Genomic DNA, 24,854 nt, shown 5'->3' on the forward strand with positions numbered 1-24,854 from the left:
ACAGATGATGCTATCATCATTCTACTGTATATTTTAGTATTTTCTACTATGCCAATCAATCAATTAGTGTAATTGATCTAACTCACTACTGCATTTCATATATCCTTAGAAATTCTAGAGCTGCAGGTAAAGGGTCACACTTCACAAAAAGGTCTACCTGTATAGTACCAGGTCACAAAGTCAACAGGGATATAAACTGATGGCCGTTACCACTTTTTGGGTAACATCCTACATGAAGGGAATGTTATTACTCCTACCCTGTGTCCCATTCAAGACCTAGAAAGTGAAGTTAAAACTGTTACTTACAGGTGACTACATAAAGGAATGTTCTTGCATGTTTAAACATTTAATCTTTTAAAACTCCATTTTATTTAGATGCTCAATATTCTTCTAGGCAAATCAGAGAAATAACACTTCCTATTGAAAGTATTATTATTTGCAATTGTAACATGATTTGTCATTCATTCCAAGTCATATGTTTTGAACAAATGTATTTGTCCATTTGCATCAGAAACAAAAAGCTGAAGTTAAGAAAGTGGATTACATCACCCCTAACCATATCCAGTGAAAAAATATTGTGTGCTTTTTGACAAGCTTATTTAGAATGGCTTCTGATAGAATATTTCATTTTTCCATTCTCAGCAGGAAGAGTAGGCATTTTAAGAAACCTTTTATTTTATGACTGTCACCTGAAATAACAATTACCAACAAAATGGAGGTGAAGAATGAAAAACTAACTTAAAACAATTTTTATGAAAATATAAGAGACCTTCACTCCCTTGATATATATTTTTGAAAATTAATCCTGATAATGCCCTTGGAGTTTCTAAGGTCTGTTCATCATTTCCTTAGGTTGTGTTTTACAGAATAAAGACCCACAGATTTCTGCAGTAGTTTAATTTACAGTGCAGTTCTATTTTGCTGAAAATTATTCTCCAATGACTGCTTTTTACTTCCTTTGAGCTATGAGACTGCTTCAATAGTTGGAGAACAGAGGTAAAATAAAACCATCCTCTCAACCCATCTGAATGCTTGAATCATTATTTTCTTTTTTCTTACTTTTTAACTTAGAGGCCTGAGGTCAAGCAAGCCCACTGAGAGCTGCTAGTAACCTCTTTATGAATTTAAAGGAAACCCTAATTATTGGATTTGTTGTTTTCTCATTTGTTTTCCAGAACAAGAAGAGTGTGTTAATTGCACAGATGAATGCCGAGTGCTTGGTCATTCTGACAGGTGTTGGATGCCACAGTTTCCTAACGCCAATCAGGCCGAAAATGCAGACTACCGCACAAATCTCTTTGTACCCACAGTTGAAGCTAATGTTGAGACTGAGACTTATGAAACTGTGAATCCCACTGGGAAAAAGACTTTTTGTACATTTGGAAAAGACAAGCGAGAGCACACTATTCTCATTGCCAATGTTAAACCTTATTTAAAAGCCAAACGTGCCCTGAGTCCTCTCCTCCAAGAGGTTCCCTCAGCATCAAGCAGCCCAACCAAGACATGCATTGAGCCTTGCACCTCAACAAAAGGACCACTGGATGGTTGTGAAGCAAAATCAGGAGCTCTGGCCGAACCCAGCAGCCAGTACCTGTCCACTGACAGTCAGTACCTATCGCCTAATAAACAGTCGAGAGACACTCCATTCATCGCATCGGATCAGATGGCCAGGGTCTTTGCAGATGTACATTCCCGAGTGAGCCGAGATTCCAGTGAAATGGACTCTGTTCTTGAACAGTTAGACCATTCAAGCCGGGATTTAGGCAGAGAGTCTGTGGATGCAGAGGAAGTTGTGAGAGAAATTGATAAGCTTCTACAGGACTGCCGGGGCAGTGACCCTGTGGCTGTGAGGAAGTGAAAAAACAAAAGAAAAAAAGGAAAGCATTGGCATTTCCTTGCCTCTTCTGCTGATTTAAAAACACTCTCCCCTGATTATAACAGTTTGACAGGGATGAAGGAAGACCAATGCTGCTTTAAGGCTTTTAGTGAACATCTGAAGTGCCCACAAGTATGTTCTTTTCACTGCTGTTTATTTTTCACAAATAACACTGATTTCGTTTTGGCCAAACTTACTAGGACAGAGTCAAATACACCCTAACAATAGAGGAAGAGAAAGATACGTGTTGACCTTCTGACAATCTGTTAGGAAAGCAAAAGGAAGGAAGAATCGATGTACTTCTGATCATTGCTAAGACTGTCCTTGCTGGTTATTGCTGACAACTGTTTACCTACAAACCCCATGAAAAGCAGGGTTGACAAATTTTGGTCTGTGGTGGATTTCCAAAAGTCATCGCAGGCTTCTACTGAAAGTCCTGAAAAGATCTTGCAGTAGTCCAAGCTACACCAAACATTAGCACGCATTTGTGGTAAACATTTCTGTATAAAGTTCTCTGCCGTACATTCACCTACAAACATTCCAGACCACTATTCAAGAACACATATCTTAGTCATTAGTAACAGCCTTCATGTCATAGAAAAGTTAAGTGTAAAATGATATAGTCCATTTTGTCCTGCACACACAAGCTAATTCATTTCATAAAAGAGAAGAATAAAAGTTTTAATGCCTATTTAGCATTTTAGTGTCCAACAAAGGTTTAAATGATTATAATATGTTTTTAACCTTGAACTTTAACAAGTTGCTCAAAGATAGTTACCACTGAAAGGTAATACCCAGAATGAATTAACTTGATTATTAACACTTTCTTATTCATTTGTGGACACTAAAATAGCTCAGGAAAGTGAAAATATCCTAGACATACACAAATCATATGACCATTTAAATGTGCAAATGTAAGAAGATTCAATGTGTTTACATCAAATGACATATTTTTATTGATTTATTGCAGATTCAGTGCATATGAGCCAAATTGTTGAGTGTATAAGAGCTATATTGTGTATTTTATTAAATTAATATATAGTTGTGTTGCAAAAATATTTGGGCTTATATTGTAAATGGCAAGTGTTGCCTCAGTAGCTGTCGAACTCTATGAGTTTTGTTTTTTCCTGCTTCCTTTTCCCAATGGAGTGTGGGAAGCAGTGCCTCAGAGCAAAGTCTCTTGTTTAATGTATGGTCTACCAAGTACTACAGTACATAAGTCTGTTCAAAATGTGTTTGAGTGAGCTGATGGAACTGCCTGAATTGTCAAGATCCGTAACCATCAGTTAAGGTTATGTGCAAGTCCTTCTTGAAGCTTTGATGACAAAACCCATCTAGATTACAAAACATTATACTTTAACCAAACCCAGAAACCTCCTTGTTTTTGTCAAGAAGTATGCAGATTCATCTGATATGTATCTCACACTTTTTAACTTAATGAAACATCTTTATAGTTCAGGGTAATAACATATTTTGTTTAGAAAGCATGAAATTGTTTCATTCCATGAAGGGGGCACCTTGGGTTTATCTTTGGCTGCCTCAGTGTCTTACGTTGCTTACCCCATTTTTTTTCCTCATTAGTATTATATGTTATTTGAAATGTTAGTTTACCTACTTTTTCTTGGACCTGTTTAAAAAGAACAGTTTTCTTCTTTCTTCCAATTTTCACAGTGGCTTCTTCCCATTTAAAAAATTGCTTTTAGGTATATTCACATTCAAAGATAGCAAAAATAATAATAGCACATGCACAAGAAATGGCAAAGAGAAAATCCTTTGCATAATATTTTTCCTGAGTGTTATAAATACCTGGCATTTATCAGCACCAGTATCGCACTCAGGAAATATGGTGCTCAATTAGATTAAGGCTGTTTGTAAACCAGTACAGCAAAGTTCAGTACTTACAACTGTTGGAGAATATTGTGCCTTCCATATCGGCTACTATGTTGGTATAGAAATGGTGTATATATATATACATAGATATAGATCTAGATCTATATAGATATATATACATACACATGCACACATACACACTTACATGCACACCTGCACGGAGTGAACTGAATTCAGTTTTTCAATTTCAAACCTCAGAGAACTCAAATTCAAGATAAATTTTGAATTTCACCTCATTGCAAAACTGCATTTAAAATAAATAATCATCAAATCTCATCAACCTTCTAATCTTACAATGAACTGTTTTTTTATTCTTGGTAACATCCCTTCCAAAGCAATGTTCTCAGTTTTTGCCTTTAAAATTTTAAATTAAAAAAAAGGAACTTGTACACATTGAACCTACCTACTCTCCATATTTTGGACAATTTATGTATCTGAAATGTGTTGTCTCTGTTCTACAATGTTATTTTGCCAGGAGACTACAGGTTGATTGGGCTTGATAGCTGAAATTTGATGGAAGAGTGGTTCTCAATGAGTTTCGTTAGAATTGTGTCTCTCTCATTAATCTCCAATATCCACCATGTAAAAGCTAAGGCAGTGATGAGTACTTAAAATCAACTGAGAGACTAAAACTTCTTCTTATAACATCCTTATAAGATGTCAATAAGGACATCTTATTAACATGTTTAAATCCATTAAACATGGAGTAACCAGTTGTACAATTCATCATATATGTCTGAAGACATTAAAAGAAAATTTAAAAATTGGTTGTGCCAATGTAAGAGGAATTTACCTTATGGTTCTCTGTCACTGGTGATTTACTAGCTTTAGCTCTTTAACATAACTGTATTTAGTAGTGATTATTTATTTACCAGTCCGCTGTAATTTGGTATTCATGACTCATTTTTCTAGCTGAGTTGAGGGAATCTTGCTTTTGTTCATTGGCTGGCATCTGCCTTTCTTTGAGACCTCTAACACTTTGCTTCTGAGGAAGCCTACTGCAATTGTCAGCTTCACAGTTTAAAGAACATCCTGCTACTAAAGTGATCTGTGATTAGTGAAATTTGAAAGGATTTCATCCTAATTGGTAACATAAACTGTAGAGGAATTGAGACATATAGAAAAGATGTTACCTCACATCCTCCAAAGTGCCCCAAATAAACTCCAGTAATTAAATCATTTTTGACATTTTTAGGCATCATGTACTTAAATCAAGGATAAAAAATTACATTTCATGGAATGGAAAATAAATTTTCCATAGATGATATTAAATAATTTAATTCAGGAGGGGAAGTTTAAAAGATAAAACCAAAAAAAATTTCCTATAATATTCACACTCAAAAGCAAATACTGACATGGCAAATCCTGCAATTTCAAAAAAAATGCCTTCCTACGTTTTCCTAATGTGACTCATCCTTAATGTGACACACCACAAATGAACTGGATTTGCAGTCAGATCAAAAATTGACTTGTCTTGGTTTCCTCAATTAGCACAGACCTTCATAACTCTGACTTGCCATTAGAGCTTGTAAAAGGTGCCCACAGACTATGACCATAAAACAATCATATGATTACTAGTAATGAAGTTAGATGCTTTATTAGAACCAGTTTTATAGATGTTCCCTGCCTAATGGAGTTGAAGTTGCTGGGGTCAACAAGTAGACTGAAGCCTGGCATAATATAAACCCACCCATTATTGTCTGATTAAATTATTTTGACAACAGGCAGCATTTATCAGAACATGGATTCAAATGAGAGTTTTGGCTATCAAGACTTGTTGATTTGAAATATAATTGAATGAAACCTGATTAAAGTCTTGGCTTTCCTGGCCCCATTGTTTCACAGATTGGCAATTCACATTTATCCCATTGCCCAATAAAGTTCTAAGCTGCACCAAGTGATTGGTGAACAATGACAACAACAACAAAAGCAGCATACGTTGTATGGATTTTCTCAACCGCTATTGTTTAATGGCTGTGTTTAATGTGACCTATCTGGAAAATGAGGACTACAAATAAAAAGCAATTACTAATAGCAGTGTTTCCTGCTCTTCTACTCATTAAATAGAAACAATGTGTATATCTACTTCATACCACAGGATGCCTAAAGGAATATACTGGAAAAGAAAATGTTGAGGAGGCAATTGTTATAGCTAGTTAGTTTCAAAAAGAATATAATTTATGCTTTATAAATAATTCATTTTATTAACAGTCAGGAGATGATTCCACCAATTGAGTAGGTTTTTATCTCTAGTGGTTGCTATGTTTGATGAGCTGCAAGGGTAGCTTCTGGAACAGGTGGTCATCATTACTTGAATGAGAGGATTAAAATAGGGGTTTGTTTCTTGGATTATATTAAATAATATCTCTAGAAGAGGTTCCTATTTGCCAAACCCTATGCTAAGCATCGGTGTAGATACAAGATAATCAGATGAACTATCAGTCATGTTCTATCTGGGCTCATTTTCTGGGAGGTGGAAATAAAAGTGAACATTTCCCCCTTGTACAGATGAAGTACTGAGGCCAAAAGAGGTTGTTATTTTTCCATGGTTTCACAACAGACAAGTGACAGATCTGGTGCTAAACCCAACTATCCTGACAACCAGACCTGTGCTCTTTCCACTGAGTATCACAGCCTTCAGAAGAAAGTTCATAGTTGTGAACAGTGAATAAGTAGAAAAGCCTTCCTCAAGGAATAGGATGTGAAAGAACTGTACTTCAGCGTGTGGGGTAGTATGCCAGTGAGACATTTGGGTAAGAACTGAAGGTGAGAAAGGTGTAGTAGGGAAAGAGTTGCAAGTTAATAGAGGAGAGTATAGTTTTGGTTAGATGTATAAAGATGAGTTTGTCAAACCCAAAGTAAGGGGAATTTACTAAAGGAACTTTGTGTTTCTAAAGTATCTGTTATGAGTTTGTCAAGTTAAATATTTTTTACTAACAAATACCAACTAAGAATTTATCTCTTCTAGAATACTTGAGTTTTTCATCCGTGTTTCTGTTCTAGTAATTGTAAACTCTTCATCCAAATTGTTCAACATGTCTGGAGCAAAAGGCAAAAGGTAATCCAAAGAGTAGGCATTATCAAGAGAGGACAGAAAGCAAAACCAGAAGCATAATAATTGTGGTATTTGTTAAGCACTTATCATGTGCCAGGCACTGTACTAAGCACTGGGGTGGATACAAGTAATCAGGTTGGACACAGTCCCTGGCCCACATGGGGCTCATAGTCTTAATCCCTTAATCCCCATTTTATAGATGAGGGAACTGAGGCACAGAGAAGTAAAGTGACTTGCTCAAGGTAACAGAGCAAAGTGGTGGAGCCGGGATTAGAACTCATGGCCTTCCAGCGCTTAGAACAGTGCTTTGCACATAGTAAGCGCTTAACAAATACCATTATTATTATTATTATTATTATTATTCTGACTCCCAGATCCATGTTCTATCCACCAAGTCATGCTTTGTTTTGAAACTACATAAAATCATGCTACATCCACATATGAACTACTGTAGGCAGTTATGATTGTCTTACATTAAGAAAGCCATGATAGAGCTGAAGGGTTTTTTCTATCCAACACCGCTGACAAGTCACATAATTTCTCCATATCTCAGTTTACTTCTCTGAAAAATGGGGATTCAATACCTAGACTTCCTTCCTCTTAAACTGTGTACTCCATGTCAGAGAGAGACTGACAATCACATAATTTCTCCATATCTCAGTTTACTTATCTGAAAAATGGGGATTCAATACCTAGACTTCCTTCCTCTTAAACTGTGTACTCCATGTCAGAGAGAGACTGTCAAACCTGATTATCGTATATCATCCCATGATCATATAATAATAATAATAATATCGGCATTTATTAAGCACTTACTATGTGCAAAGCACTGTTCTAAGTGCTGGGGTAGATAAATGCTGATCAGATTATAGAATTTATATGTATATAATTAATAACTAATAATATAATAATCTGCAATACAATTATAATAATATAATACTGTAATATAATTATGGTATGTTAATAATAATAATAATGGCATTTATTAAGCACTTACTATGTGCAAAGCACTGTTTGAAGTGCTGGGGTAGATACAAGGTGATCAGGTTGTCCCACGGGGAGCCTCACAGTCTTAACCCCCATTTTACAGAGGAGGTAACAGGCCCAGAGAATAATAATAATCAATCAATCAATCGTATTTATTGAGCACTTACTATGTGCAGAGCACTGTACTAAGTGCTTGGGAAGTACAAATTGGAAACATATAGAGACAGTCCCTACCCAACAGTGGGCTCACAGTCTAAAAGAGTGGGCTCACAGTCTAAAAGAGTGTGGCTCATGGTTCTCTTCTCTTCTCTCTGGCTGCTAATTCTCATTCTCTTTTGGGGACTCCTCCTCTTCCTCCCAGCCCCTAACTATGTGTGTCCCTCAAGGTTCAGTTCTATGACCCCTTCTATTCTCTGTCTACACCCACTCCCTTGGAGAACTCATTCACTCCCAAATCTACATTTCCAGCCCTGAGCTCTCTCCCTCTCTGCAGTCTCACATTTTCTCCTGCCTTTAGGACATCTCTAGGTGGATATCCCTCCATCACCTCAAAAGCGTCCAAAACAAAATTACTTTTCTTCCCACCCAAACCCTGTCCGCCCCCTGACTTTCTTGTCACTGTATATAGCATTACCATAAGTTCTGCCTCACTAGCCAGTAATCTTGGTGTTACCATTGGCTCATCTATCACATTCAACCCACATATTCAATCTGTCACTAAATCCTATCAGTTCAACCCTCAAACACTGCTATAATCCACCCTTTCCTCTCCATCAAAACTGCTGCTACTTTAATCCAAGCACTTGTCCTATCCCAACTTGACTATTGTATCAGCCTCCTTATTGACTTTCCTGCCTTCTGTCTATCACCCATGCCAGTCCCTACTTCACTCCTTTACCCAGATCATACTTGTGCAAAACATTCAGTCCGTATTTCCCCACTCCTCAAGGACCTTCAGTGGTTGCCCATTCACCTCTGCAACAAATAGAAGCTGCTTTAAAGCACTCAGTCATGCTCCCTCCTACCTTACCTTGCTGCTGTCCTACTACAACCCAACCAGACACTTAACTTCTCTAATGCCAACCTACTCACTTTACCTTAATTTTGTCTATATCACCACCAGCCCCTCTCCCATATCCTGCCTCTGGTCTGGAGTGCCCTCCCTCTTCATATCCGACAGGCAATCACTGAGTCTCCCGACCTTCAAAACCTTATTAAAGGCACATGTCCTTCAAGAGGCCTTCCCTAAGAACTCATTTCCTCTTCTCCCACTCCCTTCTGTGTTGCCTTGAATCTGCTCCCTTTATTCATTCATTTATTCATTCATTCATTCAGTCGTATTTATTGAGTAGTTACTGTGTGCAAAGCACTGTACTAAGCGCTTGGGAAGTACAAATTGGCAACATATAGAGACAGTCCCTACCCAACAATGGGCTCACAGTCTAGAAGGGGGAGACAGACAAAAAAAAAAGACAGGTGTCAATACAAACAAAATAAATAGAATTATAGCTATAGACACATCATTAATAAAATAGCTTAATAAATATGTACAAATATACACATTTTCTGTGGGGAGAGGAAAGGGAAAGATTGGGGGCCGATGGGGAGGGGAGAATAAGGAGAGGAAAAAGGGGAGGCTCAGTCTGGGAAGGCCTCCTGGAGGAGGTGAGCTCTCAGTAGGGCTTTGAAAGGAGGAAGAGAGCTAGCTTGGCGGATGTGTGGAAGGAGGGCATTCCAGGCCAGAGGTAGGATGTGGGCCAGGGGTCGATGGCAGGACAGGTGAGCACGAGGCACAGTGAGGAGGTTAGTGGCAGAGGAGCAGAGTGTGTAGGCTCGGCTGTAGAAGGAGAGAAGGGAGGTGAGGTAGGTGGGGGTGAGGTGATAGAGAGCTTTAAAGCTGAGAGTGAGGAGCATGGAAATATTCATCCCTCTTCAGCCCCACATCAGTTATGTACATCTCTGTAATTCATTTATTAATACTATGTCTCCCCTTCTAGATTGTAAACTCATGTGTAAACTCATGTCTACCGACTCTGTTACACTGTACTCTCCCAAGTACTTAGTAGATTGCTCTGCACAAGTGCTTTATAAATGCAATTGGATGGATTGATTGAGTCCAGCATTTAGTGCAGTGCTTACTTATCAAAAGCACTTATTGTTAATATCAAATGGTTAAATAGTATCATTATCATTATTGTCATTATAGTTATTATTATTTGGTCTAGGGACTCCACATTTCCTAACTATTTTGTGTCTACTCCAGCGATCAGAAAGTGTTTGGCATACAGTAAGTGCTTATAAAATACTACAATTTTTATTAACACCACCATCTTCCCTATCTCACAAGTCCTCAACCTTGAAAATTATCCTTCAACACACACATTATCTCCAGAATCCACCCTTTCCTCTCCATCCAAACTGCAGCCACATTGGTCCAAGAACCTGTTATAGCCTGCCACAATTACTGAATCTTCCTCCTCACTGTATTTTATTCTGCTTCCCCACGTCAGATTTCTAAATAAAAAAGTTCTGTTCAGGTCTAACCACTCTTAAAAAACACATAAGTGAAAGCGCATTTATCTCCACATCAAACAGAAATTCCACATAATTGATTTTAAAACACTTTATCAACTCTCTCACCATTGTTATTCTTGCACCTTTCCTACTATAACCCACCCTAAACACTTGATTTCCTAATACCAACCTATTCACTGTGCCTAGCTCTTGTCTCTCTCATCATTGATCCCCATCTTCAAAGACCTACTAAAATCATGCACGTTCCAAGAAGCCTTCTATGTCTAATATCCTTTATCTCTCCACCCTATTTTCCCTCCCTTTAGCATCCCCTGTGTACCTGAGTTCATATTCACAAGCAGTTTGGTGCTCACCCCACCACCAAAGCACTAGACATATATCCTTATATTGTATTGCTTCCCCTATCTGTAATTTATTTTAATGAACATCTCCCCTGACAGGTTGTAAGCTCTCTGAAGACAGAAATCATCTCCACTCACCCTATTTTACTCTCCCAGGTTCCTAGTGCAGGGCTCTGCATACAGTATAAATGTATAGTTGTCTTTTATATTTGAAAAAGACACCACTGACTGTGATGTTCATCTGAGAGTGGGATCCACAGTCCTGGCCACATTAGCCACACAAAAATGTTACTCCTGTGTTGTTTGATTTGAGAAGCAACATGACTCAGTGGAAAGAGCACGGGCTTGGGAGTCAGAGGACGTGGGTTCTAATCCCGACTGCTGCTTCTCTGCTCTGTGACCTTGGGCAAGTCACTTAACTTCTCTGTGCCTCAGTTACCTTATCTGTAAAGTGGGAATTATGACTGTTAGCCCCATGTGAGACAACCTGATTACCATGTATCTACTCCAGCGCTTAGAACAGTGCGTGGCACATAGTAAGTGCTTAACAAATACCATTATTATTATTTAATATTTGCAACACTTTGTGCTGGTTTATGGTTTGCTTTTTTCTCAGGCTATTCTCTTTTTGATGCCACTGCGCCATGTAGGTCTGTTTTCAGCAACTGAAACCCAGTTTTCAGTTGGGTGGTAGCATTTTATAAGGTTTTGTTTTTTCTTGTCCTTAAAATTCTTCCTCTGTTCTCCTTGCTTTTGGTTTCTCAAACTCAGCTTTCCTTACAGCAGTTACTAGTATCTTTCATTCTATATATACTGCACCCACTGTAGCTGTAAGCATAGCTTTGATTAATTCATTCATTCATTTCATTCAATCATATTTATTGAGCACTTACTGTGTTTAGAGCACTATACTAAGCACTTGGGAAGTACAAGTTGGCAACATATAGAGACGGTTCCTCCCCAACAATGGGCTCACAGTCTAGAAGGGGGAGACAGACAACAAAACAAAACATATTACCAAAATAAAATAAATAGAATAGTAAATATGTGCAAGTTAAATAAATAGAGTAATAAATCTGTACAAACATATATACAGGTGCTGTGGGGAGGGGAAGGAGGTAGTGGGGGGGGATGGGAGGGGGAGAGGAAGGAGGGGGCTCAGTCTGGGAAGGCCTCCTGGATGGACGAGGTGAGCTCTCAGTAGGGCTTTGAAGGGAGGAAGAGAGCTAGTTTGGCGGATGTGCAGAGGGAGGGCGTTCCAGGCCAGGGGGAGGACGTGGACCGGGGGCCAATGGCGGGACAGGCGAGAACGAGGCCCGGTGAGGAGGTTAGTGCCAGAGGAGTGGAGGGTGCAGGCTGGGCTGTAGAAGTATAGAAGGGAGGTGAGGTAGGCGGCGGCGAGGTGATGGACAGCCTTGAAGCTGAGAGTGAGGAGTTTTTGCCTGATGTGTCAGTTGACTGGTCGCCACTGGAGATTTTTGAGGAGGGGAGTAACATGCCCAGAGCGTTTCTGCACAAAGATTATCCAGGCAGCAGTGTGAAGTATAGATTGAAGTGGGGAGAGACAGGAGGATGGGAGACTAGAGAGGAGGCTGATGCAGTAATCCAGTCGGGATAGGATGAGAGATTGAAACAGCAGGGTAGCGGTTTGGATGGAGAGGAAAGGGCAGATGTTGGTGATGTTAAGGAGGTGAGACCGGCAGGTTTTGGTGACGGATTGGATGTGAGGGGTGAACGAGAGAGCAGAGTCGAGGATGACACCAAGGTTGCAGGCTTGTGAGACAGGAAGGATGGTAGTGCCATCAACAGTGGTGGGAAAGTCAGGGAGAGGGCAGGGTTTGGGAGGGAAGATAAGGAGTTCAGTCTTGGACATATTCAGTTTTAGATGGTGGGCAGACATCCAGATGGAGATGTCTTGGAGGCAGAAGAAGACACGAGCCCGAAGGGAGGGAGAGAGAGCAGGGGCAGAGATGTAGATTTGGGTGTCATCAGCATAGAGATGGTAGTTGAAGCCGTGGGAGCGAATGAGTTCACCAAGGGAGTGAGTGTAGATCGAGAACAGAAGGGGACCAAGAACTGACCCTTGAGGAACCCTTACAGTAAAGGGATGGGAGGGGGAGGAGGAACCCACAAAAGAGATTGAGAATGAACGGCCGGAGAGGTAGAAGGAGAAGCAGGAGAGGACGGAGTCTGTGAAGCCAAGTTTGGATAGCGTGTGGAGGAGAAGGGGGTGGTCCACAGTGTGGAAGGGGGCGCACAGGCGCGGCGGGCCGCCGGCGGTCCTGAGGCCATCCCGAGGGGCGGTTGGTGGGCGCTCACCCCCTCGTCCGTTTGGTCGCCCACGGTCCTCCATCCGTCCCTCCCTCGCCCCTCCCTGCCCGCCCCCACACCGGCCTCTCCGGGAGCCGGGGAGGGGGAAGGGCCGGCCCCCTGGGCGGGCTGGAGGACACCCACATCTCCCTGGGGCTCATGGTGGCCACACCATGGTCCTGGGGAGCCTGCTGCGGGTGGCCACCCTGCAGGGCCTCTCGGGCTCGGACGCCCGCCACCACCACCCCTGGACCCACCTGCCCCTCAGGACCTTCCTCCTGCAGCTGCTGGATCTATATAGATATATATACATACACATGCACACATACACACTTACATGCACACCTACACGGAGTGAACTGAATTCAGTTTTTCAATTTCAAACCTCAGAGAACTCTAATTCAAGATAAATTTTGAATTTCACCTCATTGCAAAACTGCATTGAAAATAAATCATCATCAAATCTCATCAACCTTCCAATTTTACAATGAACTGTTTTTTTTTTTTTATTCTTGGTAACATCCCTTCCAAAGCAATGTTCTCAGTTTTTGCCTTTAAAGTTTTAAATTAAAAAAAAGGAACTTGTACACATTGAACCTACCTACTCTCCATATTTTGGACAATTTATGTATCTGAAATGTGTTGTCTCTGTTCTACAATGTTATTTTGCCAGGAGACTACAGGTTGATTGGGCTTGATAGCTGAGATTTGATGGAAGAGTGGTTCTCAATGAGTTTCCTTAGAATTATGTCTCTCTCATTAATCTCCAATATCCACTATGTAAAAGCTAAGGCAGTGATGAGTACTTAAAATCAACTGAGAGACTAAAGCTTCTTCTTATAACATCCTTATAAAATGTCAATAAGGACATCTTATTAACATGTTTAAATCCATTAAACATGGAGTAACCAGTTGTACAATTCATCATATATGTCTGAGCCTGCTGCGGGTGGGCACCCAGCAGGGCCTCTCGGGCTCGGACGCCCGCCACCGCCACCACCACCCCCGGACCCACCTGCCCCTCAGGACCTTCCTCCTGCAGCTGCTGGCCACCTGCCAGCCGTGTGCCTGCGCCCACCAGTTCACCGTCCAGGCCCAACTCGTCCCGTCAATCAATCAATCATATTTATTGATCGCTTACTGTGTGCAGAGCACTGTACTAAGTGCTTGGGAATAATAATAATGATGATGGCAAAGCACTGTTCTAAGCGCTGGGGGGATACAATGAGATCAAGTTGTCCCACGTGGGGCTCACAGTCTTAATCCCCATTTTTACAGATGAGGGAACTGAGGCTCAGAGAAGTTAAGTGGCTTGCCCAATTTCACACAGCAGACCTGTGGTGGAGGTGGGATTCGAACCCACGACCTCTGACTCCAAAGCCCGGGCTCTTTCCACTGAGCCACGCTGCTTCTCTAAGTACAAGTTGGGAAGTACAAGTTGGCAACATATAGAGACAGTCCCTACCTAACAGTGGGCTCACAGTCGCCCCACTTGGGCCTGACGCTCACCTACTTCTTCACGCTGGTCCACCGGCTGACCCTGGCCTGCTCCTTCTGCAACCCACGTGCCGTGCTGGCTGGAGAAGGTGGCCATGGAGCGGCCGCAGTGAGGGCCGTCCTGAAGATCCTGGCCCAGGTGGCCGGGGCCCTGTCCGTCTGGAGCTTCAGCCTCATCAAGCAATCAATCAATCGTATTTATTGAGCACTTACTGTGTGCAGAGCACTGTACTAAGCACTTGGGAAGTAAAAGTTGGCAACATATAGAGACAGTCCCTACCCAGCAGTGGGATCGCAGTCTTAAAGGGGGAGACAGAGAACAAAGCCAAACATACTAACAAAATAAAATAAATAGAATAGATATGTACAAGTAAATAAATAAATAAATAAATAGAGTAATAAATATGTACAAACATATACACATATATACAGTTGCTGTGGGGAAGGGAAGGAGGTAAGACGGGGGATGGAGAGGGCGACGAGGGGGAGAGGAAGGAAGGGGCTCAGTCTGGGAAGGGCTCCTGGCACGAGCGGCACCGGGAAGTGGGTCTTCCCGGTCCCACCTGCCCCGAGAAGCACCACGTCAACTGGGACCAGCCCTGCCGGAACCCCCGGCACGCCGACGTGCCCAAGGCCTGCCTGGTGGAGGCCATCTGCTCCTTCAGCGTGGCTCAATGGAAATAGCATGGGCTTTGGAGTCAGAGGTCATGGGTTCAAATCCCAGCTCTGCCAACCGTCAGCTGTGTGACCATGGGCAAGTCACTTAACTTCTCTGTGCCTCAGTTCCCTCATCTGTAAAATGGGGATTAAGACTGTGAGTACCCCGTGGGGTCAACCTGATCACCTTGGATCCTCCCCAGCACTTAGAACAGTGCTTTGCACATAGTAAGTGCTTAATAAATGCTATCATTATTATTACCACAGCGCTGTCATCCAGTTCAAGGACATCCGGCCCAAGCTGCGCATCCACCTGTTGGCTGCCCTCATCACCTTCCTGGTCTTCGCAGGTCGGTTGGAGCCGCCGCCGCCGCCTGCCCAGAGGCCTGGACCGCCGAGGCCGGACAGGCAGACCGCCCCAACCGGCCCTTGACGGTGCCGGGGGTCGGAGGTCTTGCAAAACTCACAAATCATTGCGTCCTCTGAGGGGCCGGTCCGCAGCCCTGACCCTCACGGTGATGGGGCAACCCGCCTCATTAACTCACCTTCCTTGCACTCCCTGTTTTACCAAAGGTTGGGTTCTGGTGGTCTTCGACCCCCTCCATCCTAGCCAAAGATCCATTTCTCATCTACCTGTCCCCCTCAAAAAAATTCTGAATTTGACCTTCTGCAAGTTGTTCTAGTCTGTGAGCCCACTGTTGGGTAGGGACCGTCTCTATATGTTGCCAACTTGTACTTCCCAAGTGCTTAGTACAGTGCTATGCACACAGTAAGTGCTCAATAAGTACAATTGATTGATTGATTGATTGATTGATTGAAGGCAGCTGAGAGGTCAAGGAGGATTAGGATAGAGTAGGAGCCATTGGTTTTGGCAAGCAGGAGGTCATTGGTGACCTTTGAGAGGGCAGTTTAATTGGAATGTAGGGGACGGAAGCCAAATTGGAGGGGGTCGAGAAGAGAGTTGGCGTTGAGGAATTCGAGGCAGTGGGTATAGATGACTCATTCAAGGAGTTTGGAAAGGAATGGTAGGAAGGAGATAGGGTGATAACTAGAAGGGGAAGTGGGGTCAAGGGAGATAGGGCGATAACTAGAAGGGGAGGTAGGGTCAAAAGAGGGGTTTTTTTAGGATGGGGGAGACGTGGGCATGTTTGAAGGCAGAGGGGAAGGAACCAGTGGAGAGTGAGCAGTTGAAGATGGAAGTTAAGGAGGGGATGTGGGACAGGGTGAGTGATTTAATAAGATGAGAGGGAATGGGGTCAGAAGCACAGGTGGCCGGAGTAGCACTTGAGAGGAGGGAGGAGATCTCACCTGAGGATACTGCTAGGAAGGATGGGAGAGTAGCGAAAAAGGGTTGAGAGCAGGGGGGTTGGAGAAGGGGGAGGAGTGATTTTGGGGAGCTCAGACCTGATGGAGTTAATTTTACTAATGAAGTAGGAGGCTAGATCGTTTGGGGTGAGGGAAGGAGGAGGGGGAGGAACAGGGGGCCTGAGAAGGGAGTTAAATGTACGGAAGTGCTGACGGGGATGATGGGCATGGGTGTCAATAAGCGACTGACTACATTCCAGAACTTCATTGGTCGTGACCTTGTCTTGTTATTTCTATTGAACGTGACCCATAATTGACACTTGTGGAACTGCTCAAGGAACTGGATATAGCACTTGTCTGGTCTGTGTGTGACTGCTATAGAGAAAGTTAGACGACACTGCAGCTCATTAGACCTTCAGTTTGGTTCTGAGCCTGATGTCATACTGCTGCCACACTCTTTATGACAGTTTGCCAGAGGATGTGCTGGCCTTCTTGGCTCTGTTTTATGTTCCGTGTTTATCATTGCATCATTGATCTGTACAAAGTAAGTGCTCAATAAATACCTTGATTGATTGAAGGCACGGAAAAAGGCAAAACAGATGATTAGGAGTAATGAAGAGTCTGTATAAGAATAGGCTGAAAAGATTTATTCATACATTCATTCATTATATTGTATCTATTGAGCACTTACTGTGTTCAAAGCATTGTACTAAGCGCTTGGGAGAGTACAACAATAAACAGACACATTCCCTGCCCAGAGCAAGCTCACAGTCTAGGGATAGAGGACACAGACGCATAACAAAGCCATAACTAAATCATAGTATCAAGGCACAGTGACTTTTCAGGAATTATTATACTCCCCAAAATACTAATTCATTAACATCGAATAAGGAACTAACTGCAACTGCTTAAAGCATACTGGTTCCCATAGACATATGGTAACTGTGAATTTGAAAGTTATGATTCATTTCTACTTAATTCTCCTCCCCAAAGACTGATCCACACTTCATCATCAATCAATCGTATTTATTGAGCACTTACTATGTGCAGAGCACTGTACTAAGCGCTTGGGAAGTACAAATTGGCAACATATAGAGACAGTCCCTACCCAACATTGGGTTCACAGTCTAAAAGAACACACTTCAGCACAGTGGAGTCTAAGCAGAGATGTTTTCTACTAAAGAACCAGCGAGAGTCTCTTATGTGGTAGACAGGTGCAAGAGGAATTCTGAAAATAGCTGGACAATGAAAACTTCAGCAGCTACTAAGTGTTCTTCAATCAGGAGAGATGAAAGTTAAAAGAGGGCATCATTGAAATTTATAAACTCTGAAATTAGAAACCTAGAACTGTTGTTCATCAAATCCTTTCTCATCAAATAGAGGTAGCAACCACTGAGGCCTGGATATGATAGCCAATATGAACAAGTACTTTTTCATACAACAAAGGATTAACATAGAATCTGTTACCACAGGAAGATGTTCAGGCCAGAAACTTTAGTAGATTTAAGAAGTGTTAAGATAATTCACTGATGAGGATCCATACTGTTGCTACTGGTGGGAAAGATGAGGATATAGAGGTAAATGTTATGGGAACTGAGAGTACATCCCTAAATATTATAAAAGTTTTACAGGACAATAACCATGACAATGTAGCCTTTTTCAGAGAAGGTATATTAGGCTGCATTGAACGGTGGTCTGACCCAGGTCTTATCTCATTATTTTGGCCTTCATCCTGTTGATTTTATTTAATTTAAGTGTATTGCACTGATCTATGCCATACTGCCTTAAACAGTTACACAAAAGCCAAAAGGAAAAAAAAACCACTATTTCAATTTGATCACTATTGTTTTCTTTTTGCTATAATTTATATCACTCAATTACTTAATCAGTAGTATTTATTGAGCACCCACTGTTTGCAGAACACTGCACTGAATGCTTGAGAGAATACACTAGAATTATTAAATATTATTCCAGTCCTCATGGAATTTACAATCCAGGTGGAGAGATATACTAAAGTAATTACAGAAAGATGAAAGTAATCAAGTATATAAGTTCAAAAATGGTATGGGAAGTTGTGAGTAGTTAAGTGTCATGAATGAATTAATGTGGGAATTGTGGATATGTTAGAGAAATTAGAAATTCATTGGGAGCAGCCACCTGGAAGAGATATTATTTCAGAGGGGCTTTGAAAATGGGGAGAGCTGTAGTCTCTCGAATAAGAAGGGGAAAGGAGTTATTGGCAAGGGATAGGGTGTGAACAAGGATTGGCGACAGGAAAGGAGAATGTGGCACTGAGTAAAGTATCTTGAAAGGAATCTGGAATAGATGTTGAGGGACAAGAGAGTAGATGTTACTAAAGCTGATGGTCAGAAGATTCTGCTTAATGCAGAGAGGAATAGGGAACCATTTGAGGTTTTTAAGGCATAAGGAGACATGTGCATACTATTGTTTTAGAAAAAAAATTAACTTGGCAACAGAGTGAAGTATGGTCTGGAAAGCAGAGACAATGGATCCAAGAAGATCAGTGGGGAGACTGATGCAATAATCAAGCCAGATATGACTAGTGCTTGGACCACCCTAATGGCTATTTGGATGAAAATCTTGAAATGTTGTGGAGGATGAACCAACAAGACTGGCAACAGAATGAATATGTGAGCTGAAAGAGAGGGAGGAGTTAAGATTATAGACTTAAGTGATGGGAAGTATACTGATATTTTCTTTTTTAATCATGATGGCTGAGTATGGGAACAAGCCAAGTAGTTTAATGTTGAGATGGAGTTGCTGGCATGTCATCCATGCAGCTCAAGTGTTTCAAAACTTGATAAAGAATAATTATGCCCATGAAGACCACTGTCGGGTTTGTTACTATTGCAGAAAGACAGTGATTTATATAGTAGTAAAAGTATTTATTACTCTCTTATTTTGTGCAGATGAATCAATCAACCAACCACTCCATGAATCATATTTGTGTGCAGAGCACTGTACTAAGTGCTTCTCAGTCAAGCATATTTATTGAGCTCTTAACGTTTGAATAGTACTGTACTAAGAACTTGGGAGAGTACAATAGAGAAGCAGCGTGGCTCAATGGAAAGAGCCCGGGCTTTGAAGTCAGAGGTCATGGGTTCAAATCCCGGCTCCGCCAACTGCCAGCTGTGTGACTTTGGGCAAGTCACTTCACTTCTCTGGGCCTCAGTTCCCTCATCTGGATAATGGGGATGAAGACTGTGAGCGCCCCATGGGACAACCCGATCATCTTGTTAGTTCCCCAGCACTTAGAACAGTGCTTTGCACATAGTAAGCACTTAATAAATGCTATCATTATTATTATTATTAGTAGTAGTACAGTGTAACAATAAACAGACAGATGCCCTGCCCACAGGAGCTTACTGTCTAGAGGGGACAGTACAATACAATTTCTGTCCATAAGGATCTTACAGTCTAGAGGAGGAGTCATACATTGAAATATATTACAAATATGTGCATAAGTGCTGATGGGGAAAGGGTGGGGTGACTATCAAGTATTTAAAGGTACATATCCAAGTGCATTGGTGATGTTAAAGAGAGAGAGGAAGTAGGGCAAGTGATGGCCTAGCTGGGGAAGACCTCTTGGAGAAGATGTGATTTTAGTAAGGCTTTAAAAGTAGGGAGAGTGATAATCCTTTGGATATGAATGGCAGGAAGTTCCAGGCCAGATAGGATCAGGGCAAGGTGCCATTGCTAGAAGAGATCAAGGTACAGTGAGGAGGTTGGTGTAAGGACTGAAGTGAGCATGTTGGAGAGCTCTGTTCTGAGCTATGGGAACTATTACCCAGGTGGGAATTAGACATGGTTCATTAGCTTGGGAGGCTCACAATTTAAGATGAACTTTCTGAAGAGTGTAGAACCATTTTTTTTTTTCAGATGATTTTAGCTCAGTGGAAAGAGCATGGGCTTTGGAGTCAGAGGTCATGGGTGCATATTCAGACACTGCCAATTGCCAGCTGTGTGACTTTGGGCAATACTTAACTTCTCTGTGCCTCAGTTACCTCATCTGTAAAATGAGGATTAAGACTGTGAGCCCCCTGTGGGACAACCTGATCACCTTGTAACTCCCCCAGTGCTTAGAACAGTGCTTTGCACATAGTAAGAATGTAATAAATGCTATTATTATTTTTATTATATAGAGAGGCTTATGAATTGACTAAAGTATTATATATTCACTAACTCAACTAATCATATTCTCTAACATTTATTTATTCATGAGATAACCATCCTTGTCTTATCCTCTATGTAAGTGAGTTATGAAAGAAGCCAAAAGTATATTTCTTCATGTAGTAACGTGTCCCTAAGGCTGAATTTCCCTGACAGTAATAAGAAAGAGTCCTCTATAGAAGATATGCAATCAGAATTCTTAAAGGTCAGAATTGGATCAAAAGTGCACACAGAAATAGATTTAGAAGTTAATGAACTATTTTTAGCATTTGAAAGATATACTTTCCAGTGTGCTTGCAACATGGTTCACAAAAGGAAAAATTTCACCTCTTCATTTTTGGTGATTACTTGTAAATTGAGTACTCTTTTCCTTGGACAGAAGATATTGTCTCCTATTTTTCTCATGTTATCAATTATTATTATCATTATTATTATTGTTATTGTATTTGTTAAGCGCTTACTATGTTCCAAGCACTGTTCTAAGTGCTGGGGTAGATACAAGGTCATCAGGTTGTCCCACGTGGGGTTCACAGTCTTAATCCCCATTTTACAGATGAGGTAATTGAGGCACAGGGAGGTTAAATTAATTGCCCAAAGTCACACATCTGACAAGTGGTGGAGCTGGGATTAGAACCCAGGACCTCTGGCTCCCAAGCCGGGGCTCTTGCCACTAGGCCACACAATTCTAAATGTTACACATTTTTTTTACTACATAATGTAGCAATATGTTTTTTTTTTTTCTTCAGAAGGACCAGTTTTGTGGCTTTGGAAAGAAGGTGCAATTTGAATGAGTCTAACAACTTTTCACTTATCAATTACATTTACTTTTATTTACTTTTCAAATTTTAGCTGTAGAACAAGCAGAAAAGTTTAGTCGTTACACCACATTTACATATTTGATCCTTAATTCACATTTCTTATTCATTTAAATTGGAAATTAGAGGAAGAAAAGCATTTGGTTACCAAGTCAATTTTGAAGCTTATTGGCAGAAGTTCAAAATTCTGAGAAACTTGCTCCAGGATATTTGACAAAGGAATCTACTGTAGTGGCTATGAAACTATGTTTCATTGAAGTAGCATTAATATAATTATTCTAATCTTGAAAAATCAAGGAAAGCAGAACCAATTTCATACATCCATAGGTATACTTCATAACCCCACAGGTTGCTGTATTATAACTACTTGTTAAAACTGACTAGATTCAGTGCTGTTTACATAAAAACAGTTGTTCCTTTCCTAAATATTTTTAAATACTGTCAGATGTAAGATAAACTAGAATATGAAAACACAATAATCCAATTTTGTGCAAACATCTAAAAGTCTGTTATTGAAGAATTGTTTTTGCTAGAAACCTATAAATTACAAGAAGGTTAGATGGCTTGACCAAACTAACTGGTAAAGCTGAGATTAAAATTAATGAACATGACAATCTCAAAATAGTTTGTTTTTTTCCCAAGTGCATATCAGAGACATGGCTTTAGAAAGTGACGTTCTACCCTCTTAATTTGTATTTTTAAAGATATTTGAGCAACACTTGGCATGCTGTTATAGTTAAGATTTTTAAACTTCATGATGCACACCTTTAAAGTTGAGGGGAATTTAATACTAGTTGTCAAAGCAAAGAAATGGTATTACTCAATTTATTAGACTTTAGAACACTTCAGGAGAAAAATTATCCTATTATTTCTCTTTATTTCATATCCCATTCTTACTCTTTCTATTGTGGCAACCAAACCGTTTATACTGCTGTGCCTTGAAGGGGAAGTCTTAACAGATTAAGGACAGGAAGTGGGAAAGGTGTTAATGGAGTTAGGTTTCTGAGTCTTAAAAAAGCATACATATCAAGGTAGGCTAGTCTTTGAAATGAAAAATGTTTACATATATTATTTTTTTAATTTTCATTTCAGTGCCTGGATAAATCCATTATCTGGTAAGGTCTGCTCTGCACTAAAGATAAGAAAAGAGGGAATAGACTGAAATTCCAGGATTAGAGAGAGAAAAAATTTCCATAACTCCAGCTGGTTAGAAAATAATAGTAATAATACTTGTTAAATGCTTACTATGTGTCAAGCACTGCCCTAAGCACTGGGGAAGTACACATTTATCAGGTTGGACACAGTTCCTCTCTCACATTGGCTCACACTCTTGTCTTGTCTTATGGTGTTCTGTTGTCTCTGACCCATAGTGACTTCATGGACAAATCTTTTCTTGGTAAAAATATGGAAGTGTTTTATCATTGCCTCCATGCAGTAAACTTCAGCCTACACCACTGATTCTCTCCCTTGCCACTGCTGCCCAGCCTGGGTGAGTTTTGACTTGCAGCAGATTGCCTTCCACCGCTAGCCACTGCGCAAGCTAGGAATGGAACGGACAGACCTCTGCTTAACTCTCCCTCCCTTAGTCGAGACTGGCAAAGTACTGGAAACTCTCCAGGTGCGACCCTGATAGGGGTCACACTCTTAATCCCCATTTTTTACAGATGAGATAACTAAGGTAGAGAGAAGTTAAGTGATTTGCCCAAGGTCACACAGCAGATGTGTGGCAGAGCAAGGATTAGAACCCATGACCTTTTGACTCCAGGCCCTTGCTCTATCCTGTCCGCCAGATAGTTTGTGATCTATCACCGCATAATTTGCATTGTTGCCCTGTTGCTGTCCAGTCTTAGCAAAGAAGAGAAACAAAACATCCCCAGGTACTGTGAGTCACTGCAGCAGAGGTAAAATCATTTCTTGCACATAATGTGAATGGGACTGCCCACTGTTGGGTAGGGACTGTCTCTATATGTTGCCAACTTGTACTTCCCAAGCACTTAGTACAGTGCTCTGCACACAGTAAGCGCTCAATAAATACGATTGATTGATTGATCACATATTGGCCTTTATCAGCTATACCAATACACTAATAGACTATAGCTCCATTTTTGAAGTACATAGGCACAAACACAGACCTCTATGCACAAAGCACGTGCACATACACATATAATTCTATCATTCATACTAGACAATCAATTGGCTATGATCAGCAAGCCTGAATAACTTGAGAATAACTCACAATTTGGCAACAATGAATAACAAATCTCATTAATTTCACATGTCCTAAAGAAAAAAAGTAATGCACATTGTCAGTGAGAGCTCTAATTGACATACCATGTTTTTGAATGCATTTTTTTGCTATAGAAACTTCTTCAACCTTATCGTTCTAGATTTCCAGAATTTCTGTACATGCAGTCTACCATGTTTTTTAATTTCATAATTGTTCTTCACATTTAGCTATGAACATAATCCCTGTATAGATTGGTGTTTTCTGCATCTCTTTACCACTTAAAAAAATTCCTGTATCTGATTTTAAATAAACAAGATTTCTATCTCTTTTGGGGAGGTCATATGGATTCCTTCTGAAGTCACATTAGCCTCTTATGGAGCAACTGGGTTTATATAACGTGATGAAAGCCAGCTAGAATCCTCACCTTCTAACGACATTGTCTCTACTTTAGGTATAAAGGATCCTGTTGTATTTTGAGAGTTTAAAAAAATTCGGGTAATTTCAGGTTTTCTCTGTGCATTCTTCCCCAAACACCATCCGCATCCGCATTACCCCCGGCCCACGTCATCCCCCGGGCCTGGAATGCCCTCCCTCGCCCATCCGCCAAGCTAGCTCTCTTCCTCCCTTCAAGGCCCTGCTGAGAGCTCACCTCCTCCAGGAGGCCTTCCCAGACTGAGCCCCTTCTTTCCTCTCCCCCTCGTCCCCCTCTCCATCCCCCCGTCTTACCTCCTTCCCTTCCCCACAGCACCTGTATATATGTATATATGGTTGTACATATTTATTACTCTATTTATTTATTTATTTATTTTACTTGTACATTTCTATCCTACTTATTTTATTTTGTTGTTATGTTTGGTTCTGTTCTCTGTCTCCCCCTTTTAGACTGTGAGCCCACTGTTGGGTAGGGACTGTCTCTATGTGATGCCAATTTGTACTTCCCAAGCGCTTAGTACAGTGCTCTGCACATAGTAAGCGCTCAATAAATACGATTGATTGATTGATTGATCCGCATGAATTCTACCTGCATACATGCTTCACATCAATTTCCTTCACTTTAGGAGTGCTCTTAGTAAGTTTCTTCTGTTATGACATTCTGGAGAGGGAAGAGAACAGGTAAAGCAGAAGCTCCTGAGATGAGATTGTCCAACAGCCTTACTAAAGAACTGAC

At 41.0% G+C, this 24,854-nt stretch overlaps 2 protein-coding genes across 2 annotated transcripts in view; both read left to right on the plus strand.

Moving 5' to 3' along the window:
- PCDH17 (protocadherin 17) overlaps positions 1-5,785 on the plus strand; it is a 154,160-nt gene extending 148,375 nt beyond the window's left edge. Inside the window, exon 5 of the mRNA XM_038768348.1 lies at positions 1,176-5,785. Coding sequence (XP_038624276.1) covers positions 1,176-1,858 — 683 coding nt within the window. The 3' untranslated portion in view covers positions 1,859-5,785. The remainder of the gene's footprint in view (positions 1-1,175) is intronic.
- Positions 5,786-13,874: 8,089 nt separating this feature from the next.
- LOC119942241 (aquaporin-11-like) lies at positions 13,875-15,581 on the plus strand. The gene is made up of 4 exons (XM_038762914.1): positions 13,875-14,096; positions 14,478-14,668; positions 15,061-15,153; positions 15,404-15,581. The coding sequence occupies exons 1-4, from the start codon at positions 13,875-13,877 to the stop codon at positions 15,579-15,581; spliced, it is 684 nt and encodes a 227-aa protein (XP_038618842.1).
- Positions 15,582-24,854: the final 9,273 nt, after the last annotated feature.

Source organism: Tachyglossus aculeatus, chromosome 2, assembly GCF_015852505.1.
Source record: "Tachyglossus aculeatus isolate mTacAcu1 chromosome 2, mTacAcu1.pri, whole genome shotgun sequence".
NCBI lineage: Eukaryota > Metazoa > Chordata > Mammalia > Monotremata > Tachyglossidae > Tachyglossus > Tachyglossus aculeatus.

Bases quoted from the DNA above. Each gene is read 5' to 3' on its own strand.
- LOC119942241 (XM_038762914.1), top strand. From the start codon at position 13,875: ATGTTTAAATCCATTAAACATGGAGTAACCAGTTGTACAATTCATCAT. The intron at 14,097-14,477 runs GTCCCGTCAATC...GTGGGCTCACAG, and splicing joins TCACCGTCCAGGCCCAACTC to TCGCCCCACTTGGGCCTGAC. The intron at 15,154-15,403 runs CAGCGTGGCTCA...ATGCTATCATTA, and splicing joins GTGGAGGCCATCTGCTCCTT to TTATTACCACAGCGCTGTCA.